The sequence below is a fragment of the Bombus vosnesenskii genome, unplaced genomic scaffold (assembly GCF_011952255.1).
Source record: "Bombus vosnesenskii isolate JDL3184/JDL3185 unplaced genomic scaffold, Bvos_JDL3184-5_v1.1 scf7180000013275, whole genome shotgun sequence".
NCBI lineage: Eukaryota > Metazoa > Arthropoda > Insecta > Hymenoptera > Apidae > Bombus > Bombus vosnesenskii.
The window spans coordinates 29,081-50,810 of NW_022882933.1; the positions used below are offsets into that span (position 1 = coordinate 29,081).

The 21,730-nt window shown below is 34.7% G+C and overlaps 2 protein-coding genes and 1 long non-coding RNA gene across 8 annotated transcripts in view; 1 reads left to right on the forward strand and 2 right to left on the reverse strand.

The window, feature by feature from the left end:
• Window positions 1-505: 505 nt before the first annotated feature.
• Window positions 506-3,333, reverse strand: LOC117231895 (intraflagellar transport protein 74 homolog). Of its 2 annotated transcripts, XM_033490779.1 has the most exons (3): window positions 3,216-3,333; window positions 2,266-2,562; window positions 506-2,118 (listed from the first exon to the last, which is right to left on the reverse strand). In XM_033490779.1, exons 2-3 carry the CDS (start codon window positions 2,352-2,354, stop codon window positions 594-596), a joined length of 1,614 nt encoding a protein of 537 aa, XP_033346670.1. In that variant the 5' UTR covers window positions 2,355-2,562; window positions 3,216-3,333; the 3' UTR covers window positions 506-593. The 2 variants fall into 2 exon arrangements, with proteins under 2 accessions (XP_033346670.1, XP_033346669.1); XM_033490778.1 differs by lacking the exon at window positions 3,216-3,333 and having other exon boundaries at window positions 2,266-2,977.
• Window positions 3,334-3,547: 214 nt separating this feature from the next.
• The window catches only part of LOC117231893 (SLIT-ROBO Rho GTPase-activating protein 1-like), a 42,801-nt gene continuing 24,618 nt past the window's right edge, over window positions 3,548-21,730 (forward strand). For 2 of the 5 annotated variants that reach the window (XM_033490773.1, XM_033490769.1), the window contains exon 1: window positions 11,856-13,631. Coding sequence is in view for 3 of the 5 variants with exons in the window: in XM_033490769.1 (XP_033346660.1) it covers window positions 13,556-13,631 (76 nt within the window). In the remaining 2 variants the exon portion in view is untranslated. Of the gene's footprint in view, window positions 3,671-3,736; window positions 3,949-11,855; window positions 13,632-20,775; window positions 21,729-21,730 lie in introns of those variants that run through there. The other 3 variants (XM_033490768.1, XM_033490772.1, XM_033490775.1) reach the window with 3 other exon arrangements.
• On the reverse strand, window positions 4,349-5,880 carry LOC117231900. Its single transcript, XR_004493039.1, has 2 exons — window positions 4,468-5,880; window positions 4,349-4,380 (listed from the first exon to the last, which is right to left on the reverse strand). It is a non-coding gene; the product is annotated as an uncharacterized LOC117231900 (long non-coding RNA).

Genomic DNA, 21,730 nt, shown 5'->3' on the forward strand with positions numbered 1-21,730 from the left:
ATTTATTGAATATTTATAATAATAATATAAATCGCGATTTATATATTTTTTGCTACTAGCTTTGCGTGTTCTTAGTATTCAAAAAATTGTATTCCATAATTTCATTTACATAACTCTACATACCAACTATAAGTATTCAATCATTTTACTAATCACATGTTTGTAACTGCCATAAATAACACTGCTACAAAAAATGAACTTCTCTTTGAAATATTGAAATATCTTAAATAAAATTATAATCGCCAAAAAGTACATTTTACAATTCAGTTATTACCTTATTCATATTCCTATACCTTATTTCTGCGATAAAACAAATGATGTGGCGTTCATAATAATACTTTTATTATTATTTATTTATATATTACTTTAATTATACAATTATTCGCATAATGTGGAAAATTTTTATATTTAGAAGGAATAACCATAGAGGATTGAAATGATAGGTAGAATCTGGAAAAGGTGAGAAACTACATAGAGTTCGGGAAAAGAAAGAAAGAAAGGTAAATCTGATTTAGGTTAACTATACTTAATAAATACTACAAACATTGGTTAATCGTGCACAAAATGAAAATAAATGTTAAAAAGAATTTTAATTAATAAATAGTTTTTAGATTTTCTTTCAACATAGAATTATAAATATTTATTGAATTAAAAGTGTCTTTTCTTATTGGATCATAATTACCACGTTTCTCCTCTTTGACAATAAAATCTTGAATCTTCTTATGTTCTTCCAGCAACTTGTCCATAGTATTCTCTAATACACTAATTTGAGTGTATATATCATTACTTTCTAAACGTTGCTTTATTTCATCATACTCAAATTGAATTGTTTTGATTTCTTCTTCACATTCTAATTGCTGATGTTTCAATTGTTCACATTCTGCTATTAATTGCCCTTGTTTCAATGTCAATTTAGCTTTTAAACTCTCTAGGTCTTCTGAAATTATTGATTTATTATCTTTGTTACCCATTCTTTCATTAAGATCAACAAATTCTGCTTGAATTTTTTGCTCTAACATTTCCATTTCGCTATAAATTTGCTGCAACTTTAAATTTTCTTTAGTTAATTTTTCAAAACTTTGATCACTCTTACTGTAGTCATAGTCATTGAAGGGTGGTAAATTATTCAGAATGGCTATTTCATCATTTCCTATAAAATCAATATCAACGTTTAACATATTTGAAATATTTTCCAAATATTCTACTATTGTATTTTCTAATCTATCCATTTTTCTTGTCTCATCATCTTTATTCTGCTCAAAAGAACTCATAAATTGCTCTATAACTTCTTCTCGTTTACGAAGTTCTTTAAATTTTGCTTGCTTCTCAGTTTGAGTATCTTCCATGTCTGTTTCCAATTGCTCGAGTTTTTGTTCAGTTTCTTGTACCTGTTTCTTTTTCTCAGTCAATTGAGCTTCAGCAGCTGCAATATCCAGATTGTCTTGCTTAATTTTTTGTAGTAGTTTTCCTCTTTCCTCTTCTGGTGAAATTCTATGCTTCTCTTCTTCTTTCAACTTGTCCCTTTTTTCTTCCATTTCTATAATTTTCAAATGTAATTTAACTGCTTCCTGTTTCAATGGAGATAATGTTATTTCTTCTTCCAAATAAGCTTGTTCTTTATATAATTCATCCAATTCTTGTTGCAATGCATTTGTTTTCTCTTGCAGTTTTGCTTTTTCTTTTGATAATTCATCATATTTTTCTTTCATATTAAAATCCATGCTCTCTATAAGTCTTTCAGTCCTCTTCTTTTCATCCTCTAACTGTTTTTCTATTTTAGTTAACTTCTGCTCTAATTCTTTTCTTTCTTCAAACATATCTTCGATTTTCAATAAATTTTGTTCATTCTTTGTGGCAAGTTCTTCAGTCTCTTGTTCAATGATTTCTTTCCCAACATCAGATGTCATTTTATCTACAATGATGTTGTAGTCAGCCAGCTGTCCTTGCAAAGTTGTTAATTCCATAGCTAAATCTTTGGCTCTTTTGTCATAATGTATATAAGTAGCTCTTTCCTTAGTTTGATCTTCAATATCTTTGAAAATAACAGCAATTTCCTGACTTAATTCTCTGATTTTCAGTTGCATGAGTCCAATGTAATATCTTTTATCTTGAATTTGTCTGAGAATAGAAAATGTAGATTAAAAAACAACAGAAATGTGAGTTTAATAATTCCATTACATCTATCAAAATAATACTGCTATTATAATTAATCTTAATCTAATCGTACAGATTTAACATGAAATATAGAAAAATAAATTTTTATACCTGGTCATCGACAATCCTCTAGCTGTTCCAGGTCTCAGACCTGCTACTCCATGTTGGGTGATAGGCCTCTCCGTAACGTTTATATTCATCTGACCAGGCAAAGGAAATGCTGAGTTAAATGCTCCGGAACTAGTTGAACTGATTGTACTCAACCGTGAAGTAGGTGTTGGTACATGGTTAAGTAAAGCCAATGATGATGGTGGTCTTGCCAGTACATTTTGTCCAGGTGTGCCTGGTCGAGTAGTACCCGAGGTGACATAAAACTCTCCAGATTCATTCTTTACACCTCTGTAAAATCTATCATATTTGCTTTGCAATGGAATACTTGTCTGTGGTCTTTGCATTATGATGAATTATTTAAGATATTTTTCACTTTATTGGATACAGGTATCTTATGTATTAATAAACAGTAATTTTTATAGATAACTGACATTATTTTGCTAGAGCACTTTATGATCCTTTTGGTTTACATTTAGTTGCCATAGAAACCAATCCATATCAATCCATACACTTGATATGAATAGAAATTAGATATAATAACATTTAATTAACATTCATATCCTTGTATAAAGAGATATATAACTTTTAATAGCGCTATAAGAAAATTATTTTATAGAAAAAACTTTCAAAAAATATACTTTTAAATATACATTTAGATATACCTAGATCAAACATTACAAACATAAAACTAATTAAATACGATCATTTACAATGTCGAAATAGATACTCTCATACTCTTAAAAAGTCCATAAAAACAATATTTAAAAAGAAATTTAAAAATTTGAATTCATCGCTATTTAACCGACAGTAATGTTACCCATAGTAGGAATAAAAACATTTATAATCGATTCCTCTATTTTCCATTACATTTATCGATACACTTACCGAAATAAAAAATTAAATTCTTAGTTCAACCGAGGCATCAACAGATGGCAACAGGATGAGGTTACCTTGGAACAGGCAGTTGCTAAGCAACAAAAGTGACGCGGCGTGGCGACCAAGTGGCAATGCACGACGGTGACGGCGACGGCGACGGTGACGGCGGTAGCGACGCCGGTCCCCCAAACTCGAATTAATATACGGTAGTCCAAGAATATCTTCAGTGTGCCTCGGGATAGTCAGAAACCAATCGGCGTTACCACAGTAACCCGCGTTGTAGATACGTTTACCCGTGGCATCGCAATTCGTCCCGTCGACGTATAAACGATCAACGCTACTCACTCGTTTCATACACGCTTCTTTCACGTTGGCATTTCTTCTCTGACGCTTGCCATTTTTTTTCTTTCTTTTCCTCTCTTCATCCTTCCCTCCTCTTGCCCTTTTGCTCAATAGACCGTAGTAGTCCGTGTGCACACGGTTGGCACATGTACCCGGTGATAGCGCATCTAGTGCAGATCATAGAAAGGTATCAACGCTGCCCGATAAACCGGTTTCACCGCAATCAACCGGTGACCTCCTCGTGCTTGAGAATGCTTTAAACTGTGACAAGTATTTTGTGCTCACTTCATAGAAACTGTCCGATCGTGCGTGCGTGAACACGGGACGAGAAAAACCCCGAGTGGGGTTTTTGACGGAAATCGAGACGCCGCGTCGTTGATACGAACATGGACGAAGAAGAAATCGACGGCGTGAAGTCGCCCATCAAGAGGCTTGGCTCCACGCGGAAGCTGCTCGTCTTTAACAGTAAGTTGTAACCAGTAACCATGCACTTGTTATCTGTCTCGTTCTTTCTCTCTCTCTCTCTCTCTCTCTCTCTCTTTCTCTCTCTCATTTTTTGTGGTTTGTACTCACTACATTTTTCTCTCTTTTTACTCACAGAAAAAGTCAACTTTTTCTAACTAGTATATTTTAGATGAATCGTAAATAAATTGTTTTCCATAATGCTTAGAATTTGAAATTGGGATTTGTTATAGCAGTATTGGTATTTATTGGAAACAATTTCATCAAAGATTTTTCTTTCAAAATCAGGAGGATTTTATTATATTTTGCATCGATCGTAAGTAAATTATTTTGAGATTGAATTTTGTGACTATAGTAATACAGATTGATATTTGTTGGCAATAATTTTATCGAAAATTTTTTGGGAAATCAGGGGAGTTTTGTTATCTTATTTCCCTAAAATTCGATTTGTAAAGTTATTAATTTTATGTCAGGTTTTCTTGTTATGAAAAGATTTAAGATAAGGATATAGATTTGTGTTACTGGTTTGAAATATATTCGCGGCGTGCTCCGAGTCGAAGGGTAATTTATTTCGATAAAACTCGTTCCAACGTCCATTGGGATGCGTGCATCTGCTCGATTGACTGTAAAGAGTGTAAAGGTGCAATTTGTTTCATTCATCCCATCGATAAAACAGCGAGTGCTGACATTTCTTTCGTGTTTTTTCTTTCCTTAATACATGGAGCATTTTTTCAATACGTTTGGCGTGTAGGAATGTATAAAAAGCTTAGCGGCTATATGGTCAACAGATGTTAGAAAATCTCGTTATAATGTGCACTCGACAGTGCGAGTACCGCGACGCTGACTTTCGAAGAATAACGCGACGTGTCGATGTTTTTATGTTCAAAATGCCGTTTATTTGTGCATCTTGGCATGCAATGTATTTCAAACCTGCGATGTTTCTCTGCAAAGAATAACATATTTCATCCATATAAAACATTGCTTAATTCGTGTAATATATTACTCAATGCTAAAAATACTTATATTTAATTATTTCATAAGATGATGCAGTCATATGTAACAAAAGATAGTAAATATTTTTTTATACAATAAAATGAGCTTTAACTTGTGACACCTCTCTAAAAAGAATTATTTCATCCATGTAAAACATTGTTTAGTTCGGTAAAAGTAATCTTAAAATGATTATAAATCTGTTGATAGACGAGAGAAAAATTTATTGAAAAGAACATAATAGATGACGTAAGTACAGGATTTCATGTGTTAAGAATATCACGACATTGTAAACTGCTATTATCAGCCAGAGCATTGTACAGCATAATCAAGTAGAGACTATTACACCCTTTGTGGAATGCTGGTGCATTCGAAGGTTGCGTTAGACATTCCTAGTTACCGGCGTACTTGAGTTATACGTTTGTATAGGTAATAGGCTTCGGCTTTACGCTTCGAACGTATATCTTAGAAATTATAATGTAATCAACATTACAAGTTTTCTAAAGAAAGATTTATCATAAAATCATCATGACGCCATAAAGAAATGTATCGAATCCTTTTTTTGATATTATTTATTATTATATCTAGATTCTTATCATATTATTTCCAATTGTTAATTAATAATTTTTATGTATAAAATTTCTCGCAAATATTTCGTACAACGAAAGAAAGCAAAAAACGTAGTTTCACTGGATCAATGAACAATCGTGTAATACCTATCGTCATTCGATGAGGCAAATGAGGTGCTTGCACGTCTCTCAGTTGAAATGTTGGCGCGTCGCATTAGAAATCGCCTCGTCTGCATATTAAAGTCGTGGGAAGCAACAAGGATAGGTTTCACGGCATTCTGAAAAAACTCTCACATGTTTGACACTGTTAAACATCTCTGTTTCTTCATTATCTATTATCTCATAAATACATACTTATTGTATATGTAATACATACTATAATATAATAATATAATAGTCTAATAATCTTATTTATACGTCCATATTTCATCAGGAATTAGATGAAATTATACTGGACTGAATAAAAGTATTTTTTAATAATAAAAGAAATATAACCTTAATATCATAAATATATTTATAACTTGATATTACAAAATAAGAGGAATCTTGACATTTTGCAAATTTTGAAAATTTATTTAATTTCCTATCATTTCATCAATGTGGCATAGTGCAACGTGTCGTGCATTCATAATCATAAGTCTGTCCGATCGGAAGTTCCCAGAAGAACGAACATCGGATGCCCATCCCTGTTTCCGTTTACAAACTTTCAAGGTTGTTTTTATTTTACTTTAACGCGCGTACTGCCCCCATCCCTCTCCGTTTTTTTCTCCCACTCCTTATTCTTTAGTGAACACATTCACACCGAACACTTTCAGACGCACTGTGGACGTGCATCTATGTATTTCTTGATTTCTCGAGGCGCATGCGCATATTCTCATTGTTGGTTGCCACTCGTTCCACACAGTCGTGCCTGACTGCGTCGACCGTTTCCTCTATGCATTCTGATTTTTGTGTTTATACCACGTTGCACGGTTGCAACATTGTCTGCTTTAATATCGATTTTAGTGACCCGCCGCTACGCGGAGCGCGCCACGCCGGTAGACGCGTCGCTTCACAGACGTGTTTCTACATTTTGTTTATTTCCTGAGTAATTTAATCCTGCTATTCTCTTGAGTCTATATGACCCGAAATGAATTTTACAATATAATTTTATTTTATTTTTACTAATTTATTACTTTTATGTACTTCACTCTTTCTATAAATGAATTATTCCAAAAAAAAGAAGGCATCTGAAAAGATACAAACAGCAGATTTAAGTTTATGTAAGCGATAGGGTATTGATATAAGATTTATTGAATGACATAATGTTTTGATACATAATACTTCATAAAGGAGGTAGTGAAAATAATAATTACGTATTGAGAGATTTGGAATAATCTCTAATACTTATCTGAATAAAAAAGCGGTCATAAATTAAACTTATACTGTTTTTTATTGCTATTCACTCTTTCTCATTAAACTGGAAGTAAAATGTAGAATATACGTTTGAAGGTTCTGATCAATGTTTTAATTAGACTAATTAGGGATTTAAGCATTGAAAATAATTCTTTGATAAATTGTCGGCGGAAGAGCTTGTTCACAAGAAAAGTTAAGAATTTTTGTCATTACTTTAACCGTAAATCCGGTGGAGAAATCTGAATAAAGTGAAGAGTAAAAAGGGAACGACATTTCCTGCTTTGTGCGGCAGATGTTTTTACGAACAGACACCATTTTTAGAGTGTCAAAGAGGGTATCTATCCCAGCCAGTAAAAGATATGTATATCTTTCATTCGAGTACTATTGTGATTACATGTTTTATTTAAATGTTTTCCAAAAAAATTATATTTTTTTGAACGTAATGAAAAGATGGAATTTAAATAGAAATTCGTTTTACCGATTAAAGATATAAATATAAAATAGTTATTAAAAACAATTATTTTGCTTTCAATATTTTATATATTATTATGTATTATACGCATTCTGTACATTTTGGTATCTTCAAATTGTAATGCATAAAAATCTGTAATCTAGTTATTCGGTTATTAAAATATTATATATATATATATATATATATATATATATATATATATATCACATTGTAATCCCTTTGAATAACTTCAAGGATATTTTCGATTTGATTTTCCCGATCTATAAATATCACGAACGAAAGTTCGGCCTCCTAAACCGCTGTGTAGAACAGCGAATACACATATACACGGGACAGTATAATTTTTTGATGCACATGTGTAAGTACTAGCAAGGGCATTCATTTTATTTTAGTTCATTAGCAACTAAGTCCTACTAGAATAGAGGCGAAGAAATTACAAAGAAATAATATGTCTCCCTAACGTCTGTTAGATTAGATTGTTAGATTAATTAGCTTGTGGCGTGCGTATATTTTCATCTAGATGTACGACGTTAACTATCGGGATGAGTTACTAATTGAGATAAATCGCCCGAAAAGGGGATCGGACAATTCCTTCGTAAGGACAATCGAATGTCGCTGTATATACTCTATGGGTGCGTTTACATTCCGAAAAACGATTATAAGATAAAGAACGCGGCCTCTCACCGGGTAGATTGTGAACTTGCAGGAGGAAATGTCGCGAGTTGTACAGAAACACCAATAGAGTTCGCTAACGAGATAGCAAGGCGAATAAAGCGCTAGGGTTGTGCTGCTGGCATTTAACACTGACGGTATACATATAAGAAAGTACTCATTGTACTTTAAATTAATTCCATTTCTCGGTATATGTATCGTGAGGGCTGTCGAAAAAATTAAGCAAGAGACACGGTGTAAATTATCTTATATTGTTACTTGGAAAGAATGCAGTAGAACTATTTTTAAAGTATAGAGTAAGAAAATTAAATCAAAAGTACTAGAATCATTTCATATCTTTAATTAAGAAGAGATAATAAAGAAGAGATATAGGGAATTTCTAAAAATGGAATAATCAGAAAGTGTGATTAACCAATACAAGAATAGTGTGCATGCATACATACGATATTTATATTTGCGTTAGTCTGGAATGTATGACATAGAAATTGTAAAATTGTACGGAAATTTTGCGTGGAGAATAATTGTTTCAGGTTGACACTAATCTGATGGATCAACAAAGACTTCTGGATAGGTGCACGGTAAGAAGTCTAAGTGGTATTGAATCTGCACGCTTATCTGTACGAAGGTCGGAACCCCGAACGATCTTTAGCTTTAAAATAGCGGTAGCGGTACTACGTAATGATCACATGAATAGAGATTCAGTTTTAGAATAGTACACACTGAATGAACTTTATCTATACTATGAGTAACTAACAATTTTTTAATGTTTGAAATTAAAATTACCATATAAAAGGGTAATAATGACAATCATTATTACTACTATACGATAATTATAAAGATTAGATTGTTTAAACAATTGATTTTAATTTAATGCAATTTGATAAATGTGAAATAGACATTGAAGAAATATAAATTTGTATAGTGTAATTTTCATAGAAATAATTTAGAATTTAAGCTGAAGAAGGAACGACATTGGCCGTTACTTACTCACCATAAGGTTAGCGGCATCAATGAAATGGCGCGGTATCCCATTGAACCACTTGGCTGAGTCAACCAATTGCGAGCGCGCTAGGTTCAGGGTACATTTTTCATAAGTGCTTTTACGACGTTTCAGATTTAATACGTGATTATGTTGGAAACAAGTGCAGTTTCTTCACGAAAAAGAAAATAAGTAAAACAAACAAATCGATATCGATCATTATCATTGAGAATAAATTTTAAAAAAGGATTGATTTATGAAAATTTTTTGAAATACAATATTACTTTCATTCAAATCAAGTTTATGCAGTTAATTGTAGATACTATCCTCTTTTCATGTTTCTATATTTGTAAATTTAATAATAAAAGTATCTTTTGTCGAAATCAGATCCAATTATCATGACTTGGAAATTAAATAACAGATGACGCTAATGGTTCCACAATCCTCGTATTCTGATCCTAGAGCAAGATTAAATGCTCTCTTCTTACGTAGAATTTAGTGTTTTATTCTTATAAAATTCTTGACCTCGATCATAATAATTGACATAACCTCCACAATAATTCTGTAAAATCAAAACAGAAGTGCATTTATATACTACTGAATTTTATTTCATGTTTAGACTCTCAAAATACTTAGAATCAAAAATAAATAAGAAGATGAATAGAAAACAGTTCGACCATATTTCTCTTCACCAGTTGGTGATAAAGTAAATGAAAGAATGCAGAAAAACTAACAGTGGTAGTAACCTGCCGATAAACTAAGCCAATCGTAAGATGATCCCTGAGTGCCTTCGAAGTGGCCGATGAAAAGCAATTTGTTTCAGGGTGCTGAGTACATCGAATGAGCAAACGAGATCCACTTTTATATCAAGTGTAATCCCTCTCTCTCTCTCTCTCTCTCGATCTCTTGAATTATCTTTAAGAAACCAGAGAAGTCGTACCAGAAAAAAACATTTTATTAACGAACAGTTACCAATTTTATACATTACATAAGATAGTTCGTGTTATAACAAATATTATAAAATTTACTAGACTCACGTAAAACAATTTTTAATTATGTATTTTAACCACACTTTGGAAATCATGAAAAAAAACATAAATATAGGTTAGTTAGGAATCTGGGCGCGTGGCGCTGAAATGGTTACCGAAATGGTTAAGTGTTTGTTGACCAAGCGAAGAATGTCTACAATTAGGCGACATGGAACCGTGTGTATGATACGCATGTATCGCGTGAAATAACCGCGTCGAAACGAAGAAAAGTGTTTCCACGTGGTACAAGTTCTACGGGGATGTAGAGAACAGGACCAGCGAGAGCACAAGCAAGCGCGCAGAGCCAGAGAGTAACGTACACACGGTGGACACGTGCACTCCGTTTGATCAGAGTCACAGTCACGGTCACGCTTCGAGGGTTGGACGAGCCTATATAGAACACCACGGTGGGAGACTGGTGTACAGAGAGTATAACCATGCAGCGAGAGAGACGAGGAGAGAAACAAAAGCGGTGGCGCGAGTAACACTCATTGATTCCCCTACCAGCTCAGCGGCCATCTCTTTTGCACTGTTTTGCCTCGCTTTATTGCTATTATTTCATCTCTTTTCGTTACGTCTCTTTCTGGCTACTGTTCCCTCATTAACCCTCTCCCTCTTCGGACAACTGTTATCTCTGTCCTCCGTTTTCTACCTATCTCCCTCGCTCTCGTTACGTATGCACGATATACACTTTCCGCTCGACGCTTCGACAACGGTATTACGCGATTCAGTTGATTTCGAAACGGTGCATCGGGAGCGCGGAATTTCTCTGGTATATAATCGGTTTTCTACAGACTCGTCCCCTTTTCCGTTTGCAAGTGAAACGCTTTCAACGTAGAAAGTTTCCTGGCCGATTCGGCTTAACAACTTCAAGTGTGTTCTCTTTTCTGTTTTTTTTTCCTTTTCTACTGTTTCCTTTTAGGCTGCACCGGCCTTATGATCCGTGTATAGTAGAATCGTCGTGTCTACTACTGTGAGAATCAGCCGTTTTGAGGACGTGCCAGTGCCTCACAATGGGGAAAGCAAAGCGCGCCAAGAGATAAAATAACCGTAACCGATTGTCTTATTTTGGCTTTTCTTTGTGCGCGACCAATTTTTCATAAATGGCCTCTTCTCTGTATTATTTTTTGTAACAACGTCGATACAAATTCAGGTATTTTGAATTTTCCTCGGAAGGGATAAAGCCGATTTTATTCTACAAAATCGAATGTTTCAATTCAAAATAATTAACTTTATCGTATTCTTTGCTTTCTTTTCTACTTTTTGCTTACAAATTTCCGATAAACTAGATATTGAGCCGAAGATATAACGCGTGCCAATATTGTGCGCAAGCTCTTTATCATGACTGATCGTGCACAAAAATACGATAATCCACAATATCAATAATTAGAAGCACGTAAACTTAGCCTAGTATAAAATCTATCGCGAGATATTAAATCAAAATACACGTCATCTGAGAAGCTTATAAACTTTACTTAACAATAGCTTCTTTACTACGCAGAAAGTAAATATACATTAAAATTAATTTAATCTTTACACTGCCTAATTAATTTCTCCAATTATATATTTTTAGATAGCTCCAGTTTTAGAAGTAAGAAAGATTCTTTAACTTTTTTAAACTTTTTCTGCATTTCTTTCCTACCATTTAAGAGATTTCTCGTTTGAAAAACGTGTAACCTCTCATGTTGTATAAAAAAAAAGTTCTAAATTTTAATTTCGATCGAGTATCGTATTTTCAAGGCACGACGGTGAAGATCGGTGCGCGGTCTGCCTAAAGTCATCGGCCAAGGTATATACAAGAGAGAGAATCCTCTACACGTTCCGGAGTATGCAGGGGGTGGCGAGTCAGGAGAGCGAGAGAGAACGAGAGAGAGCATGAGAGTAACCGGTGTGTATGTGGTGTGGTGCGGTGTGTTGCTACTGCTGCGGCTCTTCAGTGGGACCGAGGGAGAGAGTTTAACGCGACGATAGAGGAAGAGAGGGGAAAGGAAGGTGGGGCGAGCGAGGAGGTTAGAGCAAACGCGAGAAGAGCACCGGTACGGAACCGAGTGACAAAGAGAAGTGAACAGAGAGAAAGAGAGAGAGAGAGGGAGAGTGAGAGAGAGATGGATAAAGTAAGAACGAGTGCAAAGGGAGGGAGGTGGTGTGCAAGAGAGAGACAGAAAATCCGGTTGCCTGGCGACGAGCCATCTAGTTCGATCCCAGCCAGCCGACCAGCCACCCTCTGGGCGCAGGAGCAACGAGAAAAGGCGACTACCTTCTGCCTTCGTTTCCTTTTTCTTGTCATTCTTAACTTTCTTGAACCGCGCCGCGCCTTTGTTTCCCTGGCCTGTGCGTGTTGGTCAATCTTCTTGCCCACCCCTTTTGGTTCTTTCTCACGTTAACATCACAGAATACATACGTTAGTGTACCGTATGAACGAACGTTGGTGATGGGTTTCGGTTAAACCGGGAAGAGAGAAGTGCACACGTTTCAAGGCCGGAGCGGTCGGTCGGTCGGTCGGTCGAGTGCATTGCATTACGTTGCGTGTAAGAGCGCGTGTGCCGAACGATGGAAAGATCGCTGTGAACTCACAGTGTTTCGTTTTGTTGCGAGGATGAGAGTAATCCTTGGAGTAGCGGGCTGCGGTGAGGGAAGCCAGGCCTGAAGGGAAGAAATCAAGAAACGGAAGAAGAAAGAGTGTGGTGGTCCATTGGTGGGAGACAAAGCGAACGAACGAGTTAGAGAGGGATAAATAAAGAACCGGTGCGTATATGCGTATACCAGTTGTGTGTATGTGTGAATATACACACATGTTCGAAGAAAGAAGAGAGAGTAGTCGAGCGACAAGAAGAACATTTGATAATGATGTGAAGCCGATGATGAATAATACCCGCGGTTTCTCCTATGAAATGGAGGTCGGTCCAATTGTCGATCTTGTCTTTCAACGAACGACAACGAGCGTATAAATCGAAAGTATCTTCTCACGAGATGCAAGAATACACATTCATCGAGCTCCATGCCGATCACTCGAATCGTGAATCGAATCGATTTTACGATTGACAAAAAGAAACTAGAGCGTTCCGGTAATGGTGGTGCATTGACGGAGAACCATTCTGGAAAGAAGCTTGGAAATCTTACCGGAAAAGAAGTAAGCGTAGAAGATTCGTTTCTGCGTACTTGATCGAGTCGAGTTTCGCTCTAAATACTCGCCGTACGATAATATTAATCGCTAATCAACGAGGAACTCGATCTTGCAGTAATTGGTGCGCTCTAGGGATATTTTTAAAAAGGAACAGAGGGAGAAGGTGGCCCATTGAAAGAACTTGCCAACTATAACGGATCTTGTGTCTTTTTTCACCCTGTTTCCCCGTCTTTCTTTTTCGTCGCTGTATACTCTCCCTCGATCCATCTCGCTCTCTCCCTTCCTCTTCCTTCCATTCCCCCTTTCTTTCTTTCTCTCTCTTGCTCGTTCGTTCGTTACAGCCGATCAACACGAATCGAGACCTACGCATAGTCCAGCAACATGTTCCAGTGCATTATTCAGCAGAGAAACGGATGGATTCATCCTTATAACCCCGATACTAAGGACGTACTTCCAGGTATGGTTCATTAGATGCAAATGCGTTCGCTTTTTCTTGCATCTGAAGTAGCTGGGGATGAAAGAAATCGCGCATTAAACGGAACAGTAAAGTTCCTAGATCTTTCCCCTCGGTGATAGTTCGAAACACCAAATCAGTAGATACTTAACCTAACCTAAAACCCGTAAGTAGTTATTCGTAGTTCTTTTTTATTTCTTTGAGTTGCCTACGTTTGAGTAATCACTACGTAAAACATTAGTAATCATTCTACGACCCCTACTCATTGTTTTATAATTCGCATAAGCTCTATACATTATTTGTCGATTTCATTGAATTTAGTTTACAAGCATCGTACATTTTGGTTTCGACATTTTCGCGTGCATTTATACCATAAGTCTTTCATTCGTCCACAGTTTTGCCGTGATACATTCGCACAATGTGTGCGTTATACAATATTGGAAATTCTAGATAGACGAGGACATCTAATGCCGCTGGTGTAGAGTAGTGCGAATACTCGTTTAAATGTATAGAATTTCTCTCGTCGCGTTACTTGGAACGCGAGAAAAGCGGCGCGGCGCAATGTCGAGCTCGAAAAAATGGTCTTGGAGGTCGCTGTATCAGCATCACCGAACAAAATATTATCAAAAGAAATTATATTATAAATTCGCTGATTAGAGCGTAAATGTGTGGTTTGCATTAATTGTAAGTTTATAAAATCTATATTTTTTAAATGTAATAGAAATTTTCTAGTTAGCAGTGAAATTTTGTATTTGACTCAGAAAAGAATTACGATATAAATATTCAACACTTAAACGCATAAATAACATTTGTCAAGATGATATATATTATTTAATCCAATGATTGATAAAGATGACTTCAATTATTTCACTAAATACATACATATTTACTAAATAAGCATGTTATCTTTAAATGAACAATGGGCGACGCATTTTATTGCGTTCGTCAGAATTACAAATTCCAAGTATCCAATTACACAAACTGAACAAAATATCAGATGTAGAAAAAGGTTCTGTGTTTCTATTGTCTATATTACGATCTACAATCTACAGCAGTAAATACTTTGGGTTAAGATATCTTAGCGTTTTTTACTACTGACATCTAATTTTTTGAGTATTATCGTTTATCACCTTGTTTTGAGGTATGCAGTAAATAATGATCAACACAATAGCAATTGATAAAGTATACGTTCAATACTGCATTCTCATCGCGTTTTAGCTTAATCAGAACTATTTACAATGAACCTAAGATTTTTTTCCTACTCTTGATATCTATATTGTAGTAGATTAAATTTAAGATATAATATCAGAAATATTGCAGAGGATGTTTTGATTTCAAAAATTAACCACTTACTAGTAACAATATAGTGATGACAGTATTGAATCATTATGTCCAAAAAATGGAGAAAAGTTATTAAAATCGATACATAATATTTAAGAAAATAATTGAAAGTATTACAACTTTTTGTAAATGAAAATACATTTTGCCTACACAGTGCGTACATAAATAGGGAAAATTCTTATACCAAAAATCTAACTTCAGTTAGTTTGCAATTACTATTAAAAATCAAAAGTTTGAAAATCATCAGTACATTATAGAAAATAAATAAAGCGTATCATAATAAAACTACAGATAAGAATTTCCCTATCTGTATGCTTATCATTAAAAAAATAGAATTCTTTCCTATATTTAATAGTATAAAATGAAATTATTAAATATGATGCCATTTAACCTTCCAACTAAAATGCCGATTCTCCGTAACAGTGGAGATTGGCATTCGGATTAATTACGAAAATTAAGTGAAGTCTTTGCAGCATAATTAAATTGTAGGCGCTCAGAAAAGTCGCTCGATGGTGGTATTCACATTTGCAAAGGGTAATTACGTAACGTCTTTCATTTCGAGCTTTGTCTCTTTGAAAGTGATTAGAAGGAATATCGAGAGCAGTCGTTCTCTCTCATGATCCTCAGGCGCGGCACCTATTTCTTTCTTTCATTTATGTCTGCCTCTTTCCTAGAGTCGAATGCACCGCAAATGGCATTCTCGATTCCGTGTACCAGTGTACGTTTTTGCCTGGATTGGATTCTCATATTGAACGAGGTTTCTTTTACATGTTAATTGGAAAATGCCTGTGTAGATTTGCTGTTCTAACAATGTGAAGGGAGTCGTGGTATTGTTGAGTATGTACATGCTACATGTGGTGTAGATGCACGATTTGCATCGAAGGCCAGCCCTTTCCTTTTAGGAGTTTTCCACGATAGATCTGAAAAAAAATCAGTTTCTTTTAGTATTGTTTCCTTACCACTAGAATTACCAGATTGGTCGAGATAACTACTTTGCAATCTTTTATAGAAATCTTTCTGATTTGTAACTATGTATTTTTGAGAATTTGAATAATTTTCTATGATTTTTAATCTTTTTATTTTTAATATATTCTTTATTTTGATTTTTATATTTTAGTTGATAGTTCTAATATTAGAGAACATATGTTAAACTGTCCCATATTAGGTTTTTTGCATAGATTATATATACCAAGAAGTATATGTGTTGTTCGTAGTATTTCATATATAAAATTAAATTGATTTTCGCCCAAGTATTTTGAATCGATCTGCGGTCTCTTTGTTTCACGTATGAAAATGACATTTAGAATGACATTCATTGTTTAAGCGATATTACATTATGGTTGAACTGCATAGTCACTACGAACCTATGACCTTTCTGTCACCGAATCATTATTTTATAATTGTATGAGCTTATTCAGAGATGATAATAAATTTTTTATTTTTTTCGATAAGATGCAGCTAGTTCGGAATTTTATATGTTGATTTCAATTTCAGAGATTTTACGTTATTCCAAATACCATAGTATACAAGTTTTTGGTTATAAATTAGTGGCTATTAAAAAGAAACAAAGAAAATCAAAGGGTTTCGAGTAAATGTAAAGCCGTTTTTCTTTTCTTAAGTACACTGAACGATTAAACAAAAGACACTTCCGTGAGCGATAGCATTGTATCAGAACAGAATTACATGTTATGTATCCGTTCTCTGAACGAATTCGTTCCTACCATATGGCGTACGAACTCTAGCAGCTAGCTTCCGGTCGAGATGGTTATGAAGGTTCCCCATGCCATGCGCCGGAGAAAATCAAAGGGGTTCCATATGGCTTCCTTGTCTGTCGGAACTTCTAATCTGCTTTCAAAACATTTGATTGCAAAATCATGTATTAGGTCGTCCGAAAAGTCTTTTTCATTTTATAAGGAAATAATGGATGCACAACATTTTCCGTTTTATATTATTGTATCGAATTACGTATGATCCATTTTGTTCTATCAAAATAAAGATCACAACCTTTGACAGATTAGGTTTCATGTTTGTATAAAGATGCATCGTTGTAAAAGACATGTCTGTAAAAGAAAGACACTTTTCTGATGACCTAATACTTATGTTTGGAAATTTTAAAGTAAGTGATTTTAGAAAAATATACAGGGTGGTTGGTAACTGGTGGCACAAGCGGAAAGGGGGCGATTCTATGCGAAAAAAGAAGTCGAAAATGTAGAATAAAAATTTTTTTTTAATTTTTCTATCCAGACAACGATCTACAATGAGATCCGTTATAGCGTACCGAGCGAAAATTCAAAGTCGATTTTCTCGAAAACAAAGCCTCAAACGAAAAATTTTTATTCTATATTTTCGACTTTTTTTTCGCGTAGAATCACCCCCTTTCCGCTTGTACCACCAGTTACCAACCATCCTGTATATTATAATATAGATTATAGAGAAGAGAAATGTATTTTTTTAAATAGTAAAATTAAATAATAATGAAACAAAAGTTACTATTTATATTTAAAAATGAAAAGGGAGTACTGATGTACTAGAAGATAATCTAAAGTTATTTGGAATTTGGTTTTCATCTTTAACAGTCCAACTAGTGAGTGAAATAATCTCATAAATTGTAAAACCTTGTACAAAAAATTTTCATTTCGATTCGAAAAGAGATTCCCCTTTTCTCTTCTCCTGCAATTTCAATTTCCACACGCCAATAAAGAAGCCAACGATAAAACGCGCAGATGTGTTTAGTCCAATTACTCCTTTCGCGTAAAAGTCAACAACGCTGGGAACGTATTCAGAAAAACGACGAAGTAAAAGAAACGCAAACGTTTTAAAAGCTTTTTTGTCCGAAGAATCAACACATTACCAATCAAATGAATTGCGTTTGAATAGATCTTTAAATGATCCTTTATAAGGATTGCAGAAAAGATTAATAAAATATTTGGCGCCAAGGAAGTTAATATATTCCGTGGTATTATATGGTAGAGCAGCGATGTTAAAATTTTCATTTAACTAAGAACCATGCATTTATATTAATTAAATTAACGATCTCAGTAACATAAGTTAAAAAGATGAAAGAAGAACCAAAGAATAAAAGGCAGGAACTGAGTAACTAGAATTTATTATGGTCAACTATTTTCTAATTGCATATCCTTCTTTACTTAATTTCAAAATTTAAAAATATATTTAATCTTTGACTGGCATTGAAAGTGCTAACTATATTAAATTATAAAATATATTCTTTTTAATAAAATTTCTTACAAAGTAACTTACGAAGATGATCTATCAATTACGATAAACGATACGATAGAAAATATTAGGACAGATCTGATTTATATGTATTCTTATTTCCTTATGCAAAGTTTTTAATGCTTGGTTGCGACGATTCGTTTAGGAGGGCGCGCCGGTCGCAACATAAATCTTGATAATTGACGAGGCGCGTTGTTCGTCGTGAACTACACGGCTAATGGGTAATTCTCGTAGCAAGACTATTGAGAGGCCATCGCACTATCTTTCTGACCTGCTATTACAGTAGATAGTTTCTAGTTTACCATGCACACGTCACGGTACAATTACGGGATACGTACACAAAGGAACTGATATGCATTGGATTTTAGATAACGAAAAGTGAACTGAACGCGCAATAATCATTTTATGTTCCCCTTCAATTCGTGCAGGAAGGAAGTTGATAGAGAAACGTTGCGTTGCATATCAATTTGTGCGCGCGAACTCGTGCGTGAAGATTCTTCTCCCTCCATCTTTCCGTAGATTTAATTTAATTGTACCGATTTTTATTTTATTTTTTCCTCTTCTAAAAGAGTACCGGTTAGGATTTTCAGTATATTGGCATTTAAATATTTTGTTATTAATTGCGTTATAAATTAAAAATATGTAGTTATTTTGTTTTTTGTTCTTTTCGGGCTAGAGTATAGCTTAGGATCTTTAAAATATCAATATTTGAATACTTTGACTGAATACAGCCATTTTGTCTTTTGTTCCGTTTGGGAAAAACTATTGGTTAGGATTTTTAGTACCCTGAAATTTGAATATATTCTTTCATATTAATTGTATTAAGTTTGAAAAGTATATAGACTATTCCATATTATTACTGAATACAGTTTCACATTTTAACCCGCGCGAAATGTAAAGGTTAATATCTATTAAACTTTCTAAAGTTCGTGACCTAACCTTGAAATCTACAACAAATTTTACTTTCACATTCCATTCTCGACAAATAAATAAATGTATTTCTTCACCATGTAAAAAATAAAATTATGAATTTAAATGAACGCGGCTCGTAAAGTAACTCGAGAACGATTTAAATTATCCATTTCCTTTTTGCGTTTTATTTTTCGCCCGGTAGCGCAGCTCGGTGCAAGGAAGAGAAAAAAATTAATTCGATAAAGTCGTCAACCTTTTGTACGCATGACGTGTTTGTTCGTATGACGGTATCGCGAACGATAACGTGGTAATTGGCAACTAACTTGTTAATTGTCGTGGTTCACCCCTCCCAAATCTGCTCGAACTGAATCACGTATTTCGCCGCTGCGTCGTTTCAAACACTGTTCAATGGTATCTGAATTCCTGAAATTCAACTTACCGTGCGAACGAAAACTTTTCTTTCCTTAAAATCAATATTAAAAAATATGAAATTATCTTTAAATGCATGAAAAATGCATCAAATATTAAAAATTAAGTTAGGTTTGAATAATAAACATATGAGCGCTGCTTTGGTTATTTTATAGGAATAGTAAATCGTTTCTGTGATCAAATTGCATTTCTTGATGACCTGGTTTTCTTGAGATCGCTTGCCTAACCACGAGTATGTTTGTGTTGGTTATCAGAATGTCGGACCAATGTTCACTGTCAAACAGTCGTATACGTGTAAAGTATGATTAACTATGAATATGATGTGTTAAGTATGTATAATTCCTAACTTAGAAATGGTTTACTAATCTTTAATGTATGTATATAAATGTAAATCTAAAAAGAATGTATAAAATTAGCAATTATCGTTCTAATTTAGTGTGTTCTAATAAAATAATTTTTTCAGATAAGAGAATGTATAAGATAGTTGTTTGTAAACGTTTGCTTAGATCGATTCATGAAAACTAGATTAAACGCTATCTGTAATTGTGCGTGGAGTGCGCACGTGATACGAATAGATATATGTTTCTTTGCTTATGCGTTTGAGAATGCAAGATCTTTCACGGTATTAATTTCCGGCTATTAATTTGCAGATGAACATCCAATTATGAATTTACATCGAATATATTGTAACTTATTCCTATTAAATTCGTGCTATTTGATCTGACAACTTTATATCGTATGTTACAAATTATAAATTACTAAATTAATAAATTAGTACAAATTAATTTTATCGAACTATTGTGAAAAGTGGGAAATTAAGTATCATATAATCACTTAAAATTCAATAATATAAAAAATTACTATTCAAAATTTAATAAGGTTAAAAATAAAATCTAGAATTTCATAAAAATGTAAAAGTTTTCGAAACTACAGAAATAAAAATGTCTTCAAGAGACCCAATAACATTGAACATACTATTTTCGTTTCCATAAATCTCCTCTGAATCGTCGCATTATTCAATAGCAGTTTGAGATCACCGTATATCGTTTGCTTAATGGCGTTCGCGCAAGTGTAAACGCACACGACCGAGCAAAGTTAAGACGGATGTGTGTACATACATGAACATATAAACGTCGGTAATATACACAGTAGGCGTACAGAGAGGAAGGCGCGTGCGTGTAGGCCTCGCTGGTAATTGTGGTTAATTTAACGACAGTCAAAGCAACGACTGCCTGTCCTTACTGGTCAGTTCACGCGGCCAAGTCCCTCTCGACTGGTCGGCCAATGTGCAATACTCTCGCGGTCATCGAAACCGCACGCCGCTGTTATTTGCTATCGATATTTGTCCGTAATCCCTTGTCTGGATTCGTCAAGAATCGTAAAAACCAGTTAATTTCGTTCCTTTCATCGCACTCGTGAAACCACGCGAATTTTGACGAATACGAATATCTTCAATAATTTCACAACGAACAGAACTATCTCAGACAACTTAATAACATTAGTTTTCCAGACAAAACGATCTCGTTCGTATTACAACTGGTTTGCAGTTTTCTTTCGTGGATTTCTCTCTCGCTCAGTGTGTATATATACCGTTGTGCCGTCTCCCCTCTATAGTAGAAAAAAAACAACAGTCGACATTGGTTTAGCCGAATAGAGGCAACGTCGGTCAGTGTTCGAAGCACGTGTGTATATTCTGTCGCAGGATATCCGGCAAACTTTTGTGTTTCATGGACGGAGAGAAAGGATACTTAGACGTGTCGCGTTCTATAGCGATCGAACTCGCGTGTAAAGTTCCTCGAAGTATCCAGCTATTAGACAAGCGTATTCGGTGTGGACACACGTGTACGTAAGTTCGGTAATCAAAACAAGGCCGTTTTACACGTCGAGTGAGTTTGTGATTGGTGTGTTCAGTGGTTCATCGATACGTGTTATTGTGACCGTGTGGAACTTTAGGAGATCCGAATGATGTTTCGAATTAGAAACGCGTGACATTTACGAGAATCTCGCGTTTCTAATAATACATCATCCGTGGTGAACGGATCGAGAGTGAAAATTAATGTTATTCGCACGGTTGCGATACTTCGTGGCGCTGTAGTTTTAAAACGTTTAGTTTCTTCGAACAGTGGTCGAACGCTCTCAAAAGGAATATAATCAAGCCTGTTTCAATCGTCCTGGAATGAAACGGT